The 25,106-nt window shown below is 43.4% G+C and overlaps 1 protein-coding gene across 4 annotated transcripts in view; it reads left to right on the forward strand.

Annotated features, from left to right (window-relative positions):
* Positions 1 to 9,234, forward strand: part of RBPJ (recombination signal binding protein for immunoglobulin kappa J region) — an 87,269-nt gene extending 78,035 nt beyond the window's left edge. For all 4 annotated transcript variants that reach the window (XM_073574706.1, XM_073574707.1, XM_073574709.1 and 1 more), the window contains exon 11: positions 1,829 to 9,234. In XM_073574706.1, the coding sequence (XP_073430807.1) occupies positions 1,829 to 2,144 (316 nt within the window). In that variant the 3' untranslated portion in view covers positions 2,145 to 9,234. The remainder of the gene's footprint in view (positions 1 to 1,828) is intronic.
* The last annotated feature ends 15,872 nt before the right edge of the window (positions 9,235 to 25,106 follow it).

Below are 25,106 nucleotides of genomic sequence, written 5' to 3' on the forward strand. Positions count from 1 at the left end.
AGAGCTAGGACCACTGTTTCAAACATTATCGTTAGTAACACTATGTTGTCGTGGATTAAAATCCTGCAGGGCACGCACGTTCCCCCTGCTCATGCCAGCACATGTCCAGGCCAGTTTGAAGTTCACCCATGACCATCTGTATGATCCAGAGGAGGCATAGGAGAGCATCGTGTGGTCAGATGAGACCAAAATAAAACTTTTTGGCATCAACTCAACTTTGTGTTTGGAGGAACCAGAAAGGAGTACAACCCCCAAGAGCACCATCCCAACTGTGAAGCATGGTGGAGGAACAATCATACTTTGGGGGTGCTTTTTTGCAAAGGGGACAGGACGACTGCACCGTATGGAAGAGAGGCTGGATGGGGTCATGTATCCCAAGATTTTGTCCAACAACCTCCTTCCTCAATAGGAGCATTGAAGATAGGTTGTGGCTGGGTCTTCCAGCATGACCATGACCCGATACCCACAGCCAGGGCAACTAAGGAGAGCATTTCATTTCCTGCAGTGGCCTAGCCAGTCTCCAGACCTGAACCCAATGTAAGATCTTTGCAGGGAGCTGAAACTCGATATAGCCGAGCGACAGTTCTGAAACCTAAAAGATCTGTATGGAGGACTGGGCTAAAATCTGTGCTACAGCGTGTGCAAACTTGGTCAAGAACTACAGGAAACGTCCAACCTCTGTAATTACAAACAAAGGTTTCTGTACCAAATATTAAGTTCTGTTTTTCTATTGTATCAATTACTTATTTCATGCAATAAAATAAAAATTAATTATGTAAAAATCATACAATGTGATTTTCTGGATTTTTTTTTTTTTTTTTTTAAGATTCTGTCTCTCAGTTGATGTGTATCCATGATAAAAATTACAGACCCCTCCATTCTTTGTAGGTGGGAAAACTTGGAAAAATTGGCAGTGTATCAAACCTATTTTCCCCACTGTACGTACCTTGTTTTATGCTCCGGCCTTGCACTCTATCTAGAGGTCCTGGAACAAATGAAATTGCTTTTTTAATTACCTTCTAGAGCTACTAGGGTGAAAACTTATTTTTTTTTTATTTTGTGAATGTGATTACCCCCCCTCCCCCCCCTTGGTTAACACTTTCAAAACAAAAGAAAAATTACAACTGACCACCTTCCGTTTTACTCTGAGGCCCTGCAGCATTTAGGGGTCAAACCTACTTAGCTGCAGTAATGTAGTTTAGACTTTGGTTCACGCTGCGTGTGGTTTGAGCAGCATTAATGGGATGTCGGGATCTCTTTCGCTTACACACCATAAGTGCTGGAATAATTTTGATATTTTGCTCTCTTCTCTGACTTTGCGGGATTCTCTGGCTTTAGGCTACAAGTCTTCAGTCACTCTGTAGACTTGTGAACACTTACATCGTTCTCACTACGTGGATTCTACTGTGCTGGTGGCGAGATCACAAGTATGTGATTTTCATACATGCGGTCACATACCAACTAGATGGTCTCAGCTTCTCTCAATACACTTGCATTGAGCGAGACCAGACAAGTTTAGTTGGAATGTGGCCAGGATTATGCACATCACATATGTGCAGTCACATGGAGAACCTTCACAGCATGCAGTGTATGCAACATAAGGCTTCACAAGTCTGCAGTCAAATCGTGACTATAGACTTGTAGCCTAAGGCCAGACAACCTGTTTTAATTGCTAATAAATCTATTTACTTAGAAGTCATGCACAAAAAAATGGTTCGGTAATAGTGGAGAAAACGCCCTCATGCAACTTTTGTTGAAATTCTCAATTCTTTACTCTTCATTTGCTCAATCTTTCTTGTAATCAAAATGTTTTGTTTTCCCCCAATAGGTGCGCAGAAAGTATGTTGTGTGTGGTCCCTGACATTTCCGCGTTCCGAGAGGGCTGGCGATGGGTCCGCCAGCCGGTGCAGGTGCCAGTAACATTGGTCCGGAATGATGGCATAATATATTCAACTAGCCTTACTTTCACGTACACCCCAGAGCCTGGACCTCGGCCTCATTGTAGCGCAGCCGGAGCCATCCTGCGAGCCAACTCCAGCCTCCTGGCGTCTAACGATTCAAGCACGAACAGCGAGGGAAGTTACACAAGCGTCAGCACAAATTCCACCAACGTCACGTCGTCCGCGGCAGCGGTAGTGTCGTAACCACAAACTTTTCTACCAGGACTTCGGCTGAATTAAATTTTTTACATGGAAGGACATGTATAATAACTTTTTTTAAGGGTTTTTTTTATTGTTTTTGTTTTACATAATTTTGAGCTTTCTTGGGAAATGTTTCTCCATAATTGTTCATATCGCCTGAACCTTTTGAACTGCAAGTGCCGAGCAAACATTTTAAGCCACGATAACAAATGGGTAAAAAAAAATATGTAGATATAAATTGCCACTGAAAAAAAAAAAAAAAAAATCTATTTTTTATCCATACTGTCGTTTTGGAAGGAAAAAACAGTGGCCAGAAATGGTGAATGTGGCTTGGAGGTTAAACCTTCACCTAGAATGCATGAATCTAATTATTACGGACCAAGAAACTTGTATAAGCTTTAGTGAAAGGTACATTTTTCGTTTTCACCAATGCTCTTTCTTTTTTTATTTTATTTTTTTTTTTTTTTTAATATATATGACATATAGTACAATTTTCTTTGGTTACCAAATAGTTTTTTTTTTTTTCCCCCCCCTTCAAAAGCATAGTCTGGTTCCAAGCTTGAACATAATTGATTAACCTATTATCATAATCTTCAGTTGGGAAAAAAAAAAAAAAAAATATATATATATATATATATATATATATATATATATATATATATATATATATATATATATATATATTATACATTATATTTTTTTTTGTTTCAGTCAATGGCTGGAATTTTGTTTGTTACAATTTTTTTTTTTTTTTTTGCTTGTCAAATTTTGTAAAAGCCAGCAATTTTTTTTCTTGTTTTTTTTTTATTTTTCATTTTTATGAAGATTATATGAAGTTTGTGCAAAAGCTTTAAAAAAACAAAACAAAAAAAGATGCCTCTACCTTGCCTGCAATACAAACTTGTGCATATGGGATAGTACATTGTGTTTAGTCATTGTCAGATACACCCATTTATAAATAGTTCAGGAGTGGGATACCCGTGGTTTTTTCAGTCGCCGCTGAACAGGATCTCCTTGTATTGCTAATGCCTAATGTTCGTAGAGCAGCGGCTGAAGACCCCCCACTTAGGTTAGTCAACCCCTAATGTATGTAAATGTATATATGATTTTTTTTTCTTGTAGCTTTTTTTTTTTTATTGATGAGTTAATATCATCTCCCATCAATGAAGTAGCTGGTGTATTTATAGAGACTATTTATGGTCCAGAATACCCCTTTTCCCTCCCCTACCCACCCCAAAAAATTTAAACAATCACTATCATATCTTTCAACTCCATTCAGCATATATAAATATTTTTTATTTAATACTTAAGTAAAAAAAAAAACTTGTTTTTTTTTACATTTTTTTTGTACATAACTTGTATTACGTGTAAAGTATCTTTTATTACTTTTTTACTTCCCTATTTTTGGTTTCTTTTTTCTTTCCTTCCCTATTGCTTTTTTGCCTTATTGGCAGTAGGCTCTGGGACTTAACCCTGTACAGTAAATGTATGGAGCTGAAAAAATGAGCAGTTACCAAATATATTTCTGCACTGGTTAGAAAGTAGTGGTTGTCGCTTAGATTTGGGGGTCATGTTGTGGCTAGGCTTTCGATTAATTGTGAACTACCCTCCTATGTTTTGTCCCTTGTTTTGGGGGACCTGATGAGGTGCAATGGTGCAGCCTCCCCATATTCTTGCTGGCACATATGGGATATAAGTTAGTCCACAAAGCGTGGTCTGGCCGCCGGTCTCCGAACTTGAGTGTGACGGGTTCCTAGCAATGTATGGAGTGGCCATGGGTCTCTCATACATTTCTGTCCAAGCTCGGGACCGACTTCCATTGATGTCTGAATGCACCGTTAGGCTTCATCTACTTGGCGAAATGAAACTTTTTCTGTCCATGCCGTACACCTCCATTTACCAGGCAAAAGCCAAAAGAACATACCTTCTGCATATAGTTAACTGTATGGGAGAAAGTGCAGCGGATAAACAGTCAGTGACGTAATTATCAGAATCTAGTAGGTGGTGCATCCTGTCTCCACCCCGAGGCGCGTTTTTGTTTAAAGCACTTAAATATAGTTTAGTAAATCACTTTCCTCCCCTGGTCCAGTCATGAGCCCAGACGGTAAATGACAACGACTGTGTGATGACTAGTTGCTTCTAAGCACCCAGGACCTAAAGCGCTGCCATGTCTGGTCTCTGAATAACCTTCAATAAAGGGTTTCTCTGTTCTGATTCTCCTAAAACTCCCCCCCCCAACGGGTCATGTATGTAATAAGGGGGGCATCTGTGGCCAGTACTGACTGTTGTGCAGTAACAAGGATGCTGTATGGGGTCGCCCCCTATATGACCGGTTTGTAACCATTTAAGTGACCGCTATGTAATGTACATTTCTGCTATAACTGCTGCTGCAGTGGAAATGTAGATCCCACGTCCTTACGGTACTGACACAATGACTTCCTTCAGTATGGATGACCTATTTGGGTGTGCTGGGGACTAGATTCAAGGAACCTTACCCTGGGCCATGAGTGATCAGGTGGTAATGTTGGAGGGGAGTATTTTACAGATTATCATAACTATTGGAACATGGTTAGCGTTTTAATGATGATGCAAAATATTTCTTACTGGTGTACATGGAATTCAAGTCCTGGTTTTGTAATGATTTGTTTTTAACTCCGTCAGATAAAAGGAAGGTAAATCACCAGCGATATTTCAGGCAGTGGCTTATATCCTCTGCCAATTGAAAATACATGCACTCTCTGCCATAATGAGCATGCATGTGAATGAGGTTGGTGGGAGGAATTGCTGTGGGCTGGAAGAGTTTGCTAAGGTTTAAGGGCAACTTTAGGTGAAGACGGGACTTATTAACATTGTTACGAAATTAGGAAGATGACGGATTCCTACTGGTGCCATTGCCCGCTGACTATGAGCTACGTCTGGTAGTCAGTCATGTACTTCTAATCCCATAGAATAGTATGCGGGAGAGGTCCTAAGAAAAACAAAGATTCACATGGCTGTGCCCATGCTGACGCATTTATGGCCGAAGCCCTCAGTCATAGAATGGGCTTCAGCCATAAACGCGTCAGAATTGGCACTTTTTTTTTTTTTAGCTGTCCGGACAACCTTTTATATCATGTGAAACATAGATTTATACAATTTTATTCTCACAGCCATGTGGATCTTTATTTCTTTTTCTTATGAATCGTCTTTGGTGATCCATTCTGTATTATTTAGGAGCAACCATCTACACATTACACGGTGAGGCTTGTTTCCACCCTTTTTCTGTTTTTCTTTTTTTCTCTCTGTGGGAGAGTCTTATTGACTGTAAATAGATGTAAAAGGGATTTTCCAGTGAAAGCTCAATGTCACCTAATGTAGGTGCTAACTTGCTGCTCGGTGGCAACATTTGTAACCCGCGCTGATCAGCAAATGGGGGAATTTTCGTTCCTGTTCCAAAACAAAGCAGCAACTCGGACGCCAAGCTACTATTTCATTCATTCTTCATGGAGCTGCCGTAAAAAGCTAAGTGCAGTACTCCGCGTCCCCGTAGGGAAAGATTGAAGCGCCTGTCAAAATTGCGCCGTTCTGCGGCGGGTCCCAGCTGTGTGATACCCTCTTATCAAACCTGTGGATTAGTGATGACGTTTTCACTGTACAACCCCCTTTTTTTTTTTTTTTTTTTTTTATAGAGTTTTTAATACTTTTCTGTGTCCCATTAAATTATATTCAGTAGGTCAAGCCATTTACTGACTTGATTGTGCAGCATAGATCTAGTAAGCTGAGCCTGAATTTTTTTTTTTTTCTCTATGCCTTTTTTATTTTTGGACATATCTATTTGTCCTTTAGGAAGTGGCAGACTGCACATTTGCCATAGATCATGTGCGGAGCGTTTGTGGTCTCTGTGTCGGCGGGCCTTCTGGTTCTCTACCCCTTTCTTATCTTAATGCAACACCTTAGATTGCATTACTTATCACTGTGCCTGTCAAAAATAAACCCATTATAAGAAGCATTTTATAAGGTCACTAATTTGACCAAGCCTTTTTTTTTTTTTTTATTTATTTTATTACCTTTTCTTTTTTGCTATTTTCCATAGCATCATGTGCCTTCTCGGTGTGCTTCTGATCGACATTAACCAGCAAGAAAAAATCCAGTGTTCTTAGCAGCATTCTAATCCGTTGTCCTCTTTCGTGCGTCCCCTATATTTGGTACAAGTGAAGTAAAAATACATTCGCAGCTGAGATATTCTGCGGGAATAGATCTTGGCATTCGCCTTTCTTGTATCTTTCTACGCTGTCTTTTTACTGTTTTTATTTTTGGCTGTTTCCTTCGTGCTTGTTGCTTCTAGAAAGAAACTGCCTTGCCCTCATCTCTGTCAGTGACCAAGAACTGAATCCATTGTGGCCTTATCTCTCTTGGCTTTTCCTTTCCTCGGAGATGGTTTTACTGGAATTCATGTTGTGTGGTGTCTTCGTTCTTCCTCTTACACTGGTAACGTGGTGGAGTCCGGTGGGTCTGATGGTGGCGGGATTGTGTCTTCGCGCTTCGCCTGTGAGCTCGGTGCGGTGTTGCTATTTTAACGTTCTTTGATTAACAGATGTATCATAATTACCAAAGGATTGTTTTTTTATTTTTCTTTTATAATTTTGTGAGCGTTGGTCTGGCTCGACCATTAGTCCGGCAGTGATGTCACTTTGTCGTCTCTTGTACAGATCACCAGCAGATATGACCCAAACACTACAAGACATTGACGTGTAATGTTGTTCCTGCATAGATAATGACGACGCTGAATCTCTCGGGTTGTCTCCCATAGTTTGTGTCCCCCTCTTATCTCAGATGTGTGACCCGTGCTCCATAATGGTAAATATGCTCCCGACACCTGTACTCCCGTTGGTCTGCTGCGCCGTAATTGTCTGATCCCATCTACGTAGAATCTGTGTTTGCGTGAGTCCGTCAGCCAATGAAAACCTGTGTTTTTTTTACGCCATGTTGTACTCCGCTACTGGACGATTTATGTTAAATGTACTTTAATATCTCCCCTTTTTAACGCCTTTAATCAATAACCCTTCGATGTTCAAGCAGCAGTTGTCTGTGTACGTATTGCCAATCACTCCAGCGCCAAGGGTAATAATAATTTTTTTTTGCGTTTTCTCGTTTTTACTATGATAGGGTTGCAGGTCCCCGGTAAGAAACTCGAGCGGTTGCATTATGGAAGCTTGATATATACCAAATAATTCATGTTTTTTTATGACTACATTTTGTATTGATTTTTTTTTTTCTTTGTGTGCCTTTTTTATGTATTGAATTGTATTTCTTCCCCTGTTATTGCTTTTGTTAAAACGTATCGCCTTATAGTGAGGTTAGCGATGAAGTGACGTGTATATGAGCGTACAACCGGCAGTTTACTAGAAGCGTCGCCGTGTAATCAATCGCCTGTCGTCTTCGTACCTCCGGGGATGATAGAAATCTCTGGCCAAAATAAGCTGTGACTTGTACCGGTCTGTAGAATGGCTGTATCTGTTACATGAGAGCAGTAGGGGTTAATTACACGGCCAAATCACTGTTTCTTTTCGGATCTTTGATGTGCAGTGGAGCGTTAAGGCCAGGATCACACATGCGAGAAACACAGCCGAGTCTCGCATGTTAATACCCGGCACTCGGGAGCGGAGCGTGCAGCTCCATGTATTGCTATGTGGCCGCACGCTCCCGAGTGCCGGGTATTAACATGCGAGAGACTCAACCGTGGTTCTCGCACGTGTGATATCCGCCTTAGGAGTACAAATTGTCCTATTATAGAAAAACCCAATTAAGGGAGCTTACCGGCTCCTTTCATTTTCCGATGGGGAGGTGAGCTTGGCTGGTGGCGTCACATTCTCCGATATCTGCGGAGCCGCAAGCGGTAGCTATAATTCATTCTCTTATTAAAATAGGTGCTTGACGCCTGGCGCTCGCGCATGCGCTCCGGCACATATCGGTAGATGTTGCATCGCTACTGGCGAGTGAATATGCTTCAATAAGATGTTATCCAAGCATGTTCATGTGCTAACAGAGTGTCTTCATAAAATATGTTCAGATCCCCATGGCTGCTCGACAGCCACAACACATGTATGGTTTGTTAGGCAGTCCCTGCATGTGTTATGACTGTCGAATGGCCGCGAGACATGCAGCCGCAGTGACTCGAACATAGTATTTGAGCACGCCAGAGTCACTCGGTTAGCACCCGAGCATGCTCAGATAACACCAGCACGTTCTCTCATCACTAGTCACTACCTATGCGGAAGTGAGTGAAGCCAGAATTCTCACTGTGGCCCATAGAAGTGTATGGTTGCCCTAGGACTACTCCATAAAACCCAAGTCCAAGTTGATATTTGATGGAAATTCACAAGTTGCTAGTTCCTGGAGAACTGATTCTTGTGAAAGCCTCCACTGTGCAGGAGTCAGATCCACTTTAAATCCCGGGGAAAAAAAGTCCTTCAAATTTATAGTGTAACTCGCATGCTATTTGGTTATATTCAGATGGGGTTGCTGGGTGACCCCTCTTGTTATGTAAATTTGTGTCTTGTCCCATTCCGCCTGGTTGTGTGCGTTATCTAGATGGCTACCTCGTCTGCTACAATGTCTGTAAACGTTTTCTAAGGAAGCCATCTTTTATTTCCAGTCTGAGGAGTTACGTTGTACAACTGTGCGCCTGTTTTTGGTTTTTTTTGTTTGTTTCAGGGGGGTTTTTAGCAATAAAATAGTTCAGCAATGATTTTTATTTTTTTTTTAATATGGAAAAAAAAAGTCTTTCCCTGTTATATGGGTAGCCTCAATAAATGTTAAATGCGAACACAAAGTGTTATTACTTCCTATGTTTTCTCATGATGTCTCGCTATTCCATAAAGCACAGCCACATAATACAGAGTAACTAACAGCTTGCCATCATTAGTTTTGCTTAATGTGAGCCAGATCTTTAGTCTGGAAGCAAGGTGCACTCTTCTTCTCCCCCTCCTCCTAGACCTTGGCAGCAAGGTTACATTTTTATACCATTGTGTCTAATCCTTGTAACTGTTTTATTTGTGTGTATATTTTTGACAATTTTACACATTAAATTTTGTTAATGCTCTATTTCCACAGACACATGTGTCATATTCCTTTTTCTGAAGGTTGTTCAGGTTTACACTCTTGGTGAATTATAGGTCTTCACCTTCTTTAATGTTCATACCAGCCTGAAGGAAAATGTTCGATTATCGCCAAAGGCACTTTTTGAATGTAAAATTTGATGGAATAATTAGCGCACGCCATATTGCGTTTGGAGAGCCCCTGATGTGCCTAATCAGTGGAACCCCCCGTCACAAGTGCCACCATTTTGGAAACGAGACCCTTTATGGAACTTATCTAGATGTGTATTGAGCACCTTGATCCCACAGGTGCTTCACAGAAGTATATAGCGTAGAGCCGTGGAACTAAAAAAAAAAAATCACATTTTTCCCCAAATATCGTATATACTCGCATATAAGCCGAGATTTTCAGCCCATTTTTTGGGCTGAAAGTCTCCCTCTCGGCTTATACGCGAGTCATATACCAGGGGTCGGCGGGGCTGTCAGAGATCATACTTACCCCTCCCTGGCGCGGTCTCTGCAGCCCCCCGCTTCTCCCGGTATCAGGCTCCTTCCCTCAGCGGCCATGTGGTACCGCTCATTACAGACATGAATATGCACATATTCATGTCTTTAATGAGCAGTGTCTCGTGACCGCTGAAGGCAGGTGCCGTAGACCGAGGCCAGGGAGGGGTAAGTATATGCTATATTCACCTGTCCCCGATCCCACGCTGCACGCCGCTGCCTGCCGCGTCCTCTGTCAGTGATGTTCAGGTCAGAGGGCGCGGTGATGTGGTTAATGCGCGCCGCGCCCTCTCCTGCCTGAATGTCACTGAGAGGACGTGGCAGACAGTGGTGAGCACCTTGGGAACGGGGACAGGTGAATATCTGAGGTGCCGGGTCCTGAGCCAGCAGCGACACTGGCACCTGGCCCCCAGCGACGGAGGTATGTCTTTTTTTTTTTTTTTTTTTTTTTTTTTTTTTTTGCAGCAGCGGCATATGGGGAATATTCTATGGAGCATCTTAAGGGGATTATTCTATGGAGCATCTTATGGGGATTATTCTATGGAGGCATCTTATGGGGATTATTCTATGGAGGCATCTTATGGGGGCCTATTCTACGGCGCATCTTATGGGGCCATAACCTTTATACAGCAGCATATGGGGCATGTTATTCTATGGAGCATCTTATAGGGCCGGCATCAACTGTATGGAGCATTATATGGGGTCCTGATTCAATATGGATATTCAAATACATTTAACCTACTGATGTCTCCATTAATTTTACTTTTATTGGTATCTATTTTTATTTTTGAAATTTACCAGTAGCTGCTGCGTTTTCCACCCTAGGCTTATACGCGAGTCAATACGTTTTTCCAGTTTTTTTGTGGCAAAATTTAAATTTTGATTAACTTTTTTCTTTTACCAATTTGACAATATCAAATTTTCTTTTACATTTCTTTACTTTTAAGTGATCTAAATGAGGCTGATTTCAAATTTTTTAAATTTTTTTACTTACGTTTTAAACCTTTGTAATTCCCAGTTTGTAGCTCTACAACAGGCCCCTAGCTGCCATGGAAAACAATTAGCAACCCACGATCAAGTCACGGGGGTACTATAGGCACTTGAAATTGTGCCCCTTGGGATCGCGGGCCTTAAAAAGTACTTATCACCAATCTATTTACCGTATGTACTCGTGTATAAGCCGATATTTTCATCCCATTTTTTTTAGCTGAAAGTGCCCCTCTCTGCTTATACATGAGTCCATATACCTGGGGGTCGACGGGGGGAGTGGGGGTGTCAGATCATGCTGAACCCCCTGGTGCGGTCTGTGCAGCTCCCCGCTTTTCCTGGTCTCCCTGCCTTCCGCAGGTCACATGGTACCGCTCATTAAAGGTGTGAATATGCGCATATTCATGAGTTTAATGAGCGGTACCACGTGACTGCGAAAGGAAGGGAGATCGAGAGAAGCGGCGGGGCTGCAGAGACCACGCCATGAGGGTGTAGTATATCCAATATTCACCTTATGGGGGCATAAACTATGGAGCATTTTATGGGGCATAAACTATGGAGCATCTTATGGGGCCATAACCTTTATGGAGCATTATATGGGGCATATTCTATGGAGCATCTTATGGTGGCTTTATTAACCTTTGTTCAGCATTATATGGGGTGTATTTTGTATGGAGCATCTTATGGGGACCATCATGAACTCTATGGAGCATTATATGGGGCTCCTGATTCAGTATGGCTTTCAAAAACATTTAACCTACTGATGTCTCAATTAATTTTACTTTTATTGGTATCTATTTTTACTTTTGAAATTTACCAGTAGCTGCTGCATTTTCCACCCTAGTACGCGAGTCAATAAGTTTTCCGTGTCAAAATTAGGGGGGTCGGCTTATACACGAGTATATACGGTATTTAATATAGTGGACAGCCCCAGACTTATGATATTATCAAGTATAAGTTATTGTCAAAAAGGCTCATAAGTTCCCCTAATGCATCCTGAATGGGTGCTGCTTTCTACCAGAGTCAAGCCTGAACGCTGCTCTCTCGCCTTCTTCAGATGTCAATTACGTCCATAGGAGAAGAGACTGGAGCCAGTGCTGATTTTCTGCAGGGATCGCGTGACAGAGTCAATGCTGACAACACCGGAATGGCGCCGGCAGCAGAGATTAGAATAAGTGCTATTATTTTATTGGAAAGAATCATGGGGATTCAGAAGGGGTTGTCAAAGTAGTGGACAACCCCTGTAATAGTACAAACAATGAATTACTGACAAATCAGCATTTTTGAGTGTTTGATGCCATAGAAAAAATGGAGTAACCATCATAGACCAAAGAAAGTAAAATAGATGACATTTTATTGAAAATTCACATAACGTTGCGTATCAAACAATAAATTTGAGGCAAAGGAAGAACACATAGAGGGGATCAGCCAAAACATGATATGATATATGGGAAGAGAAAACATCATGTAATGTCAAGTTATAAAAAAGTGCTGAGTACTGCATAGGGCACAACCAAATCCCGTAATAGGCCTGATGGAGAGACTCCACATGCATAAAAACGGATGTGGAAGTAAAGAGGAAGGAATGTTGGAAACGTGCCTGCATATGGTAAGTACTATCCAGTTAAACTCGGCATAAGTATAGTGCCCAGGCTTCCACATGTGTCCGAAAATGACTACCAGTAATGTATCATAGAGGAAGTCTGCCACTTACCCATATTGTAGTGAAGCTGTAAGTCCCCACACTGCCTGATGTGTGTGTTGCTACTACTTTCTCATTAAGGTGAAGTCGCATGTCGCCGTCACAGCGTCGCGCACATGCGGGGTATGAATATGACCCCATGACTTCAATAACATGCGCGTGATGAGTTGTTGATAGCCGGTGCTGGAAACCAAGACATACGATGTACTGGGCATGCGCACAGAGGCGTCCATTATTTTGTAGTTCCGGTGGAAGCGGTCATCTTTGGTGTGTCTGTCCGGACCGAAAGACTAACCCACTATTTCTCACCGCTTAGTGACAGAGCCAATTTGCAGTTTAATGACCAGGTTAATTTTTACAATTCTGACCACTGTCACTTTATGAGGCTATAACTCTGGAACGCTTTAACGGATCCCGCTGATTCTGAGACTGTGTTTTCGTGACATATTGTACTTCATGGTAGTGGTAAAATTTCTTCGATATGACGTATAGATGAAAAAACACGGAAATATGGTGAAAAATTGTTACATTTAGCAATTTTCAAACTTTTAATTTTTATGCCCTTAAATCAGAGAGATATGTCACAAAAAATACATAATAAATAACATTTCCCACATGTCTACTTTACTTCAGCACTGTTTTGGATAACATTTTTTTTTTAAGAAGTTATGTGTTAAAATTTAATCAGCGATTTCTCATTTGTACAACAAAAGTTACAAAACCATTTTTTTAGAGACCATCTCACATTTAAAGTCACTTTAACGTGTGTACATGACAGAAAATACCCAAAAGTGACACCATTCTAATAACTGCACCCCTCAAGGTGCTCAAAGCCACATTCAAGAAGTTTATTAACCCCTTTACGTTCTTCACAGGAACTGAAGCAATGTGGAAGGAAAAAATTAACATTTAACTTTATATAAACAAACCTTTTACTTCAGAACCATTTTTTTTATTTTCACAAGTGTAAAAAGAGAAAATGTACCACAAAACTTGTGGAATTTCTCCTGAATACGCCGATGCCCCTTATGTGGGGGTAAACCACTGTTTGGGCGCACAGCAGAGCTTGGAAGGGAAGGAGCGCCGTTTGACTCAATGCGGAATTGGCTGGAATTGAGGTCAAACACCATGTTGCATTTGGAGAGCCCCTGATGTGCCTAAACAGTGGAAACCCCACACAACTGACACCATTTTGGAAACTAGACCCCTTAAGGAACTTGTATAGATGTGTGGTGAGCACTTTGAATACCTAAGGGCTTCACAGATGTTTAACGTAGAGCCGTGAAAATAAAAAAAATCATATTTTTTCCACAGAAATTATCTTTTCACCCCCAAATTTTTATTTTCACAGGGGTAACAGGAGAAATTAGACCCAAAGTTGTTGTGCAATTTGTCCTGTGTACGCCGATGCCCCATATGAGGGGATAAACCACTGTTTAGATGTGTGCTGAGCACTTTGAACCCCCAAGTGCTTCACAGAAGCTGCCCCTGGCAGATGAGACCCCGGAGAAATTCCGACTCTGGGGGGGGGGGGCGCGCTATACACTTTTTCCACAGTGCCATTAATTTATGACTCTGTGGTTTAAATATCTATAACTGCCGCCATTAAAAGCCGTATCGCGGTCGTTTATGAGCTAAAAGGCATGGTTTGTCAAAGGTGATATAGAATGACTACAGACAGAGGGAAGGGGAAGAAATGGGAAAAGAAGAAAGGGGAGAGAAAGGAAAAAGTGAAAAGGGGGGCAGGGTAGAGAGCCCTGTGGAAAAAGAAATGAGAAAAGTATAGAAAAATAATGGACGTAACATACATCACAATGTGGTGCCTAAAAAGCGATGAATGAAAAATAATAAAAAAAAAAAAAAAAGTCTGTTATTCCACAGGAAATGAATATTAGAAGAAAAAGAGGAGAGAGGTGCCGGGTAGGTGAGTAATGGTAGTAGACATAAAAATGTGTTTGTTTTTTTAAATTCGTTTATATGTAAATGTGTTTTGAGTGTTTGTGGGTTGAAAGCGCTGAATTTATGGTCCTGACTCCTTTTACCCTTGATTTTATGCAGAAGTACCCAGAGGTCAGGTTAATGTACTGCAATGACTCTTAGGCTAGTTTCACACTAGCGTTTTGGAGCGCAGCGACGGCCTGCGCACGGCCGCCGCTAAGCCCCGCCCCCTGCCCCGCCTCCATCGGTATCTCCGCCTCCGGGCGCATGACGTTGCATGCGTCATGCGTCCCCTATCTTCATCACAGAGGGCGCAGGCCGTGCACAGTCTGCGTTTGGCGGCGCATGCGTCCTTTTGACGGTGCGCCGAGCACAACCAAAATGCAACAGGTTGCGTTTGGCGCTGCTCGGCGCACCGTCAAAAGGACGCATGCGCCGCCAAACGCAGACTGTGCGCAGACTGCGCACGGCCTGCGCCCTCTGTGATGAAGATAGGGGACGCATGCAACGTCATGCGCCCGGAGGCGGAGATACCGATGGAGGCGGGGCTTAGCGGCGGCCGTGCGCAGGCCGTCGCTGCGCTCCAAAACGCTAGTGTGAAACTAGCCTAACATAGGTTATTAGTTAGATACACAAATTGGCATGCTTAATATGACCTATATAAGACAGTCACCTGTAGATTAGTTTTTCTACATATGTCCTATTCTGTGCAGCACAAGTTACAGAACAGCTGTGCATAATGATTATGGCTCCGGGATGTGACAGTTTTGCTAAATACATTGCACCCAGCTGTGCCAAGTAATTAGTTCCCCAATTAAATGTACAAGCATGCGAATAATCACAAGTGTAACATTCTTCTGGAAGCATAAGGTGCTGTAATGGAAGCAGAAGAAACATTGCAACTAAATTTATGACTGTATATTGATAGATTGTACAGCCTCTCATCATTTGGAATGGCTGCTTTGGACTCATAAGGAAAAACACTTGTATTCACATGCCATAGTGGCTACAGAGATGGGGGCTTCTGTTATTTTACGATATTACTATTCCCTACTATCAGATCTGATCTGGATTAGCACACCAAGGATGGATTTCTGTCAAGTGTTAGAGGTTGTCTGACCCCAAAATCCAATTTTTTTTTTAAGCTATTCTGTGTTGTATTGTAATATTAAACACCCATATACATTTTGTCTGTTTTTTTTTTTTGTTTCTACCTTTATTTCATCCTGAATTTTATTTAATTGCCTGCATGGAGTTTGTTTACATGCTGGTTTCCAGACCAAGCAGCTTCCTGACCTTTTTTTTTTTTTCTAAGCTCATAACAAGAGGTAGCCCTGCCCCCAGTCTCCGTGTAGAGCACCCTCTGCCCACCCACTGCTCACTCATTGACTGTTAGTATCTGCCCGGCACTGCCCTCTGCCCATCCACTGCACATTCATTGGATGTTAATATCAACCCCAGCACCATCCTTTGCTCTCCTACTGCTCACTCATTGGCTGTTCGTTTCAGATCCAGCACTGCCCTTTTCCCACCCACTGCACACTCATTGGCTGTTAGTATCAGTTTCAGCACTGCCCTTTTCCCACCCACTGCACACTCATTGGATGATAATATCAGCCTCAGTACTGCCCTCTGCCCACCCACTGCACACTCGTTGGCTGTTAGAATTTGGCCCAGCACTGACCTCTGTCATTCATTCCAGCACTGGGGCAGTAACAGCACAATGATCCTGTGCCCTCATGTGTGGTGGTGCAGCACCAATTACAACACCTTCATCTGTGTGATAATGTGGCAAACATGAGCTTAGATCATAACTGCAGTTCCCACAATGTCAGCTATGAACTCTGGTGACCTTTCTCACGGCAGCTCAGCACTATACAGCGCTATAAATCATCTGGATATTCATGAGATAGGACATGTTAGGGATATGATTGTTTATTATTTTTCTTCTTTTACAGGGGATATTGGCATCTGTGGATTAGGCGTAAAGGTGAGTATTATGGTTGTTTATTATTTCCTATCTTTTACAGGTAACATGGGCTTCAAAGGATTATGTGTAAAAGTGAGTATATGTGTGCTTTTTTTTTTATTTCAAATAAAGGAGTCTGTGCAAGAGGCATAGCTAGGGGTTCAGCTTCCTGACTTGTGTTGTAAGTTTGGAGCATTTTTCAAGCAGAAAACTCCTGAATAATGGCTTGGCATCTTTAGAAACTGGAAGTGGTTAAAAGACACTCAAAATAACAATAATCTTTATTTTTATATAGTGCTAACATATTCTGCAGCTCTTTACAGTTTGCACACATCATCATCATCATCATCACTCAAAAGCCTGAACAGATGCACAAAGTCAGTAATTTTCACATATAAAATCATTCTTTTGAGAATTTTCTGTATGTTTTTCCAGGCAGGTTTTGGACCGAACCCACTCCAAATCCACCTGAAAAAGATGATGTGTGAACATACCCTTAGATTGTCTAGTCTAAGGGTCCCGTTACATTTAGCGATGCACCAGTGATCCCGACAACGATACGACCCGGTCAGGATCGCTGGTGCATCTCTAAATGGTCGCTAGTGAGCTGCCGAACAGGCAGATCTCACCAGTGATGCAGCAACGATCCAGCGATGCTCGGCGGTCGCTCTTACCTGTAACACCGCAGCGATGATGACTTCCGCCTGCGTCCATGCGTTGCTTGTCGGCGCCAGCGGGACACCAACGAGGAGAAAATGGCCCAGGACGTTCCAGCGCAATCAGCGATATCCAGCGGGGGGGGGGGGCGGTCGGAGGTACGTGTCACATGTAGCGAGATCGCTAGCGATGTCGCTGTTGCGTCACAAAATCGGTGACGCTTTAGCGACATCGCTAGCGATCTCGCTCTGTGTAAAAGACCTTTAAGAGGAAACATTTCTTTTTCTGAAGAGTGACATGCCTGGCATGCCAGTGTAAGGTGGGTTATAAATAAGCCATGCAATGCTCCAATTTCCCATAGGAGCATGTCACTCTTCACAAGGAGAAAACTTACCCTTTAGATCCCAGTCAGAGGCCTCTCATCCAGCCAAATCAAATTTTGTGCTTTGCACTGACGAGGGGCAACACCCCGAAACACCTATCTGAAAATTGAGATTCTGGTTTGGTTCTTATCCTAGCTCATGTGCTAAGTGTCATTAAAGGGTCGATAGTGACTTTTAGGATTGGTGCTTCCAATAGGTGGCAATAGAGTAAACATTGCGACTGTTTGCAACTTTACAGCACTCTTAAAACTTTTTCAATGTAGATGGTTACCTATCAAAATGATATAAGTAGAATTATGATTTGCAACTTTTTGTAAAGTCACAAACATTTGCACTTCTCACTCCAGTAGGGAAATAGTGCAAATAAAGTGGGGAAAAAACATATCAGGACAGAAATGTATCTAAAGATGCATCCAATTTACCAAACATGAAACACTTTGATAAATATAACACAGCTATAAATAATGTAGCAGCACTGAATTAATAAAATCCCTCCGTGATAACTTCCCCCTTAGTATGTGTAAGTTGGTGGTTGTAGGATCCTGCACACCCCTGAGAAGTACACTGTTGTTTTATAATGGATGAATGTATTTTATATTATACTGCAATGTGGTAGTACTTTTATAGGTCAGCTTATAATAATGATGATGATTTTATTTCTATAGCGCTGACATATTCCGCAGCACTTTACATTTTAGAGGAGACTTGAACAGACAATAGACATTACAGCATAACAATAACACATAGATCAAAAGAGATACCAAGAGGAATGAGGACCCTGCTCATAAGCTTGCAATCTATGAGGAACAGGGGAGACGAGAAAGGTGGATAATAATTGCTTTTGTTGTTCGGACCAGCCATAGTGTACAAATCGGGTGTTCATGTAATGCTGCATGAACCGATTATCAGCCTAAGTATGTATCAATGCAGAAACAGAGGGCTATTAAATGCATAAGGCATGTGAGAATATGATGCGAGGAACCTGGTTATGGTAAAAATTTTGAATGGGCAATACAGGGGTAGTTAGGTTAATGCGTTGAGATGGTAGGCCAGTCTGAACAAATGAGTTTTTAGGGCACTCTTAAAACTGGGGATTGGGGATTAATCGTAATAACCTGGGTAGTGCATTCCAAAGAATTGGCGCAGCACGTGAAAAGTTTCATGGAGACTGGAGTGGGAGGTTCTGATTAATGAGGATGTTAACCTTAGATCAGCAGAACAGAGGGCATGGGTAGGATGGTAGACTGAGATGAGGGAGGAAATGTAGGGTGGTGCTGAGCCATGGAGTGCTTTGTGGGTGAGGGTTTTAAGTACTGGATTCTGGAGTGGATGGGTAACCAGTGTAATGACTGGCACAAAGTAGAGGCATCGGTGTAGCGATTGGTAAGAAATATGATCCTGGCTGCAGCATTCAAGGCAGATTGGAGATGGGAAAGTTTGGTAAGAGGGAGACCGATTAGTAGAAAGTTACAATAGTCCAGACGAGAATGAATAAGAAACAATGAGAGTTTTTGCAGAGTCGAAAGTAAGAAAGGGTCAAATTCTAGAAATGTTTTTGAGGTGCAGATGGGTGTCATCAGCATAGAGATGGTACTGGAAACCAAATCTACTGATTGGTTGACCAATAGAGGTCGCATACAAAGAGAAGAGAAGTGGGCCTAGATCCGATCCTTGAGGAACCCCAACAGTAAGTGGAAGATGAGGAGGAGCCAGCAAAAGATACAGTGAAGGAAAGGTCAGAGAGATGGGAGGAGAACCAGGAGAGAACGGTGTCCTTCAGGCCGATGGAGAGGAGCATAATGAGGAGGAGCTGATGATCCACAGTGACGAATGCTGCAGAGAGATCCAAGAGAATAAGCAGGGAGTAATGGCCATTAGATTTAGCTGATAGTAGATTGTTAGTGATTTTAGTGAGGGCAGTTTCAGTAGAGTGTAAAGAGCAAAAACCAGATTGCAGAGGGTCGAGAAAAGCGTTATCTGAGAGATTACGGATAAGATGGTATTGGACCAGGAGTTCCTGTAGTTTAGAGATGAAGGAAAGATTAGAGACAGGTTTATAGTAAGCGGCACAGTTTTGGTCGAGGGATGGTTTTTTAAGTAATGGATATATGATGGCATGCTTAAATGAGGGAAAGATACCAGAGGGGAGAGAGAGAGGGAATATTTTTGTTAGGTGAGTGGTGACAGCAGCGGAAAGGGACTGGAGGAGATGTGATGGAATGGGGTCTTTGAAGTAATTGGCCAGATCGTCAGCATGGAGATCCATGGTTGGGGCCTGCAATCTTGGGTTGAGTAGGGAATGAAAAGTCTCAAAGAGACGTTTTGGGTTATGGAATAGTGAGGTGATGAGGGTGTTGAAATAGGATTGTTTGGAGAGGTGAAGGGCAGGGTTGTACGTTTAAAGCATAAACTCATAATGGATGAAATCTTTGGGTAGATTGGATTTTCTCCACAGACATTTGTCGCACCTGGAGCACCGCTGCAGAAAACGTGTTTGCAGCGTGTGCTACAGTTGTCACTGTCTGTGCCATATTGTTCTATATATAGGAGGTGCAGTTTCATCCAGGGCACTTTGCAGGGTTTCTTGTAATGCTTCAGTGCAGAGTGTGGACATGAGAGGGTGAAGATTGAGGTCAATGATGACTGCAAGTTCTTCATAAGTTTCTGGGTGTTAATGGCCTGTATGTTTCTATAAGTGTGGAAAGTAGGGGTGACCTGAGCGAGATGGCAGTTCTTGATAGAGAATGAAGGAAGGTTGTGGTCAGAGAGCGTGAGAGGGGAGTTTGTGAAATCATTCACTGAGCAAAGCCAAAAGAAGACCAAGTCGAGGGAGTTTCTGTCTTCATACGTTAGAGAGTTAGTTAGCTGAGAAAGGCCGGAGGAGGTTAGAGATAACAGGTGAGTAGCAGATGGGGAGAGGGGAAAAGCAATGAGGATGTTGAAGTCTCCCAGGATAAGGGTATTGATGTCACAGGAGAGAAAATATTGAAGCCAGGTTGCAAAGTGATCCAGGAACTGATGGGAAGGGCCGGAAGGACAATACACCACCACCACTCACATGGAGAAGGGGATGTAGAGTCTGACAGCATGGACCCCAAAAGAAGGGAAGATAAGTGAGGGTACTTGAGAGATAGCCTGAAAGGTACATTTGGGTGATTGGAGCAGACCAATGCCTCCACCTGCTCTGCTGTTCTATCTTGGGGTACGAGAAAAGTGTAGTCCACCATATGAGAGAGTAGCAGTCTGACTGCTAGATCCAAGTTTCAGTTAGTGCCAGAAGGTTAAGAGAATTAGAAAGGAAGAAGTCATGGATGAAGGAGAGTTTATTACACACTGAGCGAGAATTCCAAAGGTCATAATTGAAAGAGACAGAAGGTATGCAGGGAATATTAATAAGATTAGAGGGGTTTCTGAGTGTAGCAGTTGAGTTTGACCTACCATAACATGGGGGGCTGGGGTTGGGATATTTCCTGCGACTAGGAAGAGGATATAAAGAGTGAGCAGATGGTTAAGTGATTTGTGAGAGCGTCTCTTCTGTTGGATGGTGGGACTGAATGGATCTGTGCAGTTAAGTATTTTTAAAAGGGCATGAGTGCCATACATAGGAGAGGAGCGGAGTGAGGGGCTGGTATGGATGGAGTGTAAAGAATTAATGCAAGGATGGTGGCTGTGTGCATTATACAAATGCATGTGGTAAAAATTTGTGGTAGTCCAAATGTACTGAGAATAGGTTTGTATAAATGTCTTACCTGGCTCCTGCCCTAATTGCCATGGTATAACTGCCAAGTACTTTGATGAAATGTACTTCGATTAAATGTACATAAATGCTTCCCCAGGCTGTGCTTCAATACATAGGAGACTAGCTCTAAGATCTCTCACTATTTTACCTCATTAGCAATTAATCTAAGTTAAGACAGCAGGACACAATAAATGTAGTAAAATAGAGATGAGCGACTTTGCCTCCGGGAGGGTCGAGTCGGGTCTCGGACCACCCGACTTTACCAAAAGTCGAGTCTTAACGAAATCGGCCGACTATTGGCAAAAGTCGGAGTTCCGACCGAAACCCGACCCCAATGCAAGTTAATGGGGAATAAAAGTCGGCAGTGAGTGGAGGACAGTAAACACACCTACAGTGCCCATTTCAATGGCGACGACATAAATTCTTATTACTTAAGCTTGTCAACCTTAATTTACTTTATAATAATAGTAATGCATTGAATACTGGGGGTTATTTGGCTAAAGTTGTGGGGGGGTACAGCCCAGTTAGGGAGGTGGACAAACGCGCATATGTTGAGGTGTATGCTGGATGTTCAGCAGCTGCAAATGGAGGAATTGGAGAAGTCGGAGGAAGAGGAGGACAAAGGGAGCCATTTTGCTGGCAACCTATGTGCCATCAGGGAAAGGTGGTACAAAATCCTTTGAAACCCAGGCAGGGTTCATTTTAATGAAGGTGAGATCACCTACATTTTGGGTCAACAGCCGGGTCCTTCTTTCTGTCAGGATTGATCCAGCAGCACTGAAGACTCTTTCTGATAGCACACTAACAGCAGGGCAAGCGAGCTCCTGTAAGGCATATTGTGCCTATTCAGGCCAGGTGTCCAGTTTACAGGCCCAGTAGTCAAAGGGGAATGAACTGGGAGGGAGAACATCGATAGGGGAGGAGAGGTAATTTTGAACCATAGTTGACAATGCTGTCTCCTGTCTGTTGCAATCGATTCAGTATTACCAGTCGTGTGAGCAGTACTCGAGAAATCAGTCCACAACATTGTCATGAAACCCCTGTCTCCAATGCCACTTTGGCTGTGTGCACCACAAACACCTCTTCCATGTTGCTCAGTATGGCTTGTGGTAGAACCTGCACTGCTGCTGTGTGCTGGGAATGCCTCTAACAAACGGTTTACCAGAGTTGCTTGTGTGTTCGCCAATATTAGCTCTAGGTTCTCCTGTGGCATGATGTTCTGTAATTTGACTTTATAGCGTGGATCGAGGATGCTGGCCAACCAGTAGTTGTCATCCTTCATAATTTTGGCAACGCGGGGGTCCCTTTTTAGGATCCGCAAGAGATAATCACACATGTGGGCCAATGTTCCAGGTGTCAATGATGCACTGCCAGTGGTGGGTGGAGGAGCAATTTCTGCCAAATCCACATCCCAGTCACGCACAAACCCTGTACCTGACCTTGACAAGCCAACATTTTCTCTTGCCCCCCTGAGAAGCATCCTCGTCCCCAAAATAATCATCCTCCTCTTCCTCCAGCTTGTCCAGAACAGTTCCCTGAGCAGACAATGCCTGACTGTCATCAAGGCTTCCCGCCTCCTCCTCCTCCGCTGCAGATGCCTGATCCTTAATGTGCGTCAAAGTTTGCATGAGCAGACGCATAAGTGGGATGCTCATGATGGCGTCATCTGCGCTTACCAGCTGTGTGCATTCCTCAAAACACTGAAGGACTTTACAGAGGTCTTTCAGCTTTGACCACTGCACACCCGACAACTTGATGTCTGCACTCAAACTGCCTGCCCGTGTATTCTCCCACAAATGCATTACAGCCTGCCTCTGTTTGCACAGCCTCTCAACCATGTGTATGGTGGAGTTCCATCTTGTTGCAATGTCTATGATTAGGCGGTGCTTTGGGAGGTGGAGCGATCGCTGCAGTCTCTGCATATGACTGAAGTCTACGGGTGAGCGACGGATGTGCGAGCACAGTCTTCACACTTTATGGAGCAGGGCTGGTAACTCCGGATAATTATTTATGAAGCACTGCACCACCAGGTTCAAGTTGTGAGCCAGGTAAGGTATGTGTCTGAGTTTTGCCAGGGCTATGACCGCCACAAAATTACATCCGTTATCACTGACTACCTTGCCTGGCTCAAGATGTAGACTGCCCAGCCATGACTCAGTTTCTCGTTGCAAGTAGTTGGCCAGTACCTCCGCGGTGTGTCTGTGGTCGCCCAAAGACATCATCTTTAAAACAGCCTGCTGACGCTTACCTCTAGCTGTTCGACAGTGGGACACTTCGTGTGCAACACTGGCAGCTGCGGATGGAGTGCTCGTGCGACTGCGCTCTATCGATGAGCTTTTGCTTCAGGAGGAGGCGGAGGGTCAAACGCCTACAGCCAACTGTTGCCTATACCGTGGGCTAGGCAGCACTGTCCCACCGCCACTGTCCCCTGTGGACCCTGCATCCACCACATTCACCCAGTGCGCAGTGATGGACACGTAATGGCCCTGGCCAATGCCTACTGGCCCATGCATCTGTTGTGAGGTGCACCTTTCCACTCACTGATTGTTTGAGTGCATGGACAATGCGGTCTTTCACATGCAGGTGGAGGGCAGGGATGGCTTTGGTAGTGCCGACTGGGTAGGTCATAGCGTGGGACAGCATAGGCCATGAGCTCTCGGAAAACTGCGCTTTCAACCAAACGGAAGGGCATCATCGCTAATGAGATCAGTTTGGCAATGTAGGCATTCAAAGCCAGTGTACGCATATGAGAGGATGAGTACTTTCTTGTCCTACTCACAGTCTCTGCTAGGGTGAGCTGGACTTGAGAGCTGCATATGGTGGAACTAGCGGTGGACATGGTGGACTAAGAGGTGGTTGGTGATGGTGGGGGTGGTGGTGATGGCCTAGATGCAGCCTTTCTTTGGAAAAACATTGTGATTCCCTGACTGCTTTGGCCTTGCGACGACACCGCAACATTTCTTGCTGGTGTGCTAACCGGTGGGCTTACAGTGGGGGAAGCGATGTAGCGTTGCTGGCTACCTTCAGTTGGAGCAGGTGCATGTGTGCTACCTGAGGTTTTGTAGTCCGTCCACGCTTGCAAGTGCATGGTGTTTACATGTCTAAGCATGCAACTGGTATTCAAATTTCGGAGATTTTTCCCTAAGCTAAAGGTTGTTCCGCACTTCTTACAGATAACCTTTGCCTCATCAATACGATTTTTGTCAAAAAAGTGCCACACTGCACTCTTCCTACTATGGGAAAAATTTTCAGGGCTTGCACGCTGTACTAATTTGACCGTCTGGCCAAGCTGCCCTGCAACTGTTTTTGTTTTTTTAACACATTTTTGGACTGCTACGGGCATGCCAGATAACAGCAGTTGCGATGTCGATGCCTTCTCCTCTTCTGAGCTATTACCAGTGGCACCCTCTTCCCCCAATGGATGCCAATTTGGGTCAACAACTGGGTTAACCATCACCACCTCTTCAATTTCATCTGCACCTTCCTCTGTGTCACCATGTAAGGTGGTGTAGTATGCAGGAAGGGGCACCTGAGTTTCATCAGGGTCAGAATCTGGCTCAGTAGACTGTGAGAGCAATGCAGTTCTCTGGGTGAATGTACCAGCAGAATCATATAGCAGTGGCTGTGCATCAGTGCACTCCATGTCATATTCATCTTGGACTGGGGAATTCAGGATTTCACTTGATAACTTGGCATGGTATGTGAAAAGAGCTCCAGGGAGTAATCTGAAGTGTGGCCTGCCGCATCCTTCACTTTTGGTGTGGGTGAAGGACACAAGGAAAGGTGTTGTTCCTGACCAGGAGCCTGCACTGACGACTCAGTGCTTGCAGATTTTGAAAATTCAGAAGAGGAGGCGATAGAGCTGGAGGCTGTTTCGGCATTGTTGCCAAAACCTGTTCCTGATGCTCCGGCTTTTAAAGCGGTTTACCTACTCCCAGAAAAGAGAGCCTTCCAGGCCCTCTGGAGTCAGACGATGACGCAGGCTCAACACCTCCTGCCTTAGGTGCTAT

The sequence above is a fragment of the Dendrobates tinctorius genome, unplaced genomic scaffold (genome assembly GCF_039654945.1).
Source record: "Dendrobates tinctorius isolate UK_male_01 unplaced genomic scaffold, ASM3965494v1 ptg000039l, whole genome shotgun sequence".
Taxonomy (NCBI): Eukaryota; Metazoa; Chordata; class Amphibia; order Anura; family Dendrobatidae; genus Dendrobates; species Dendrobates tinctorius.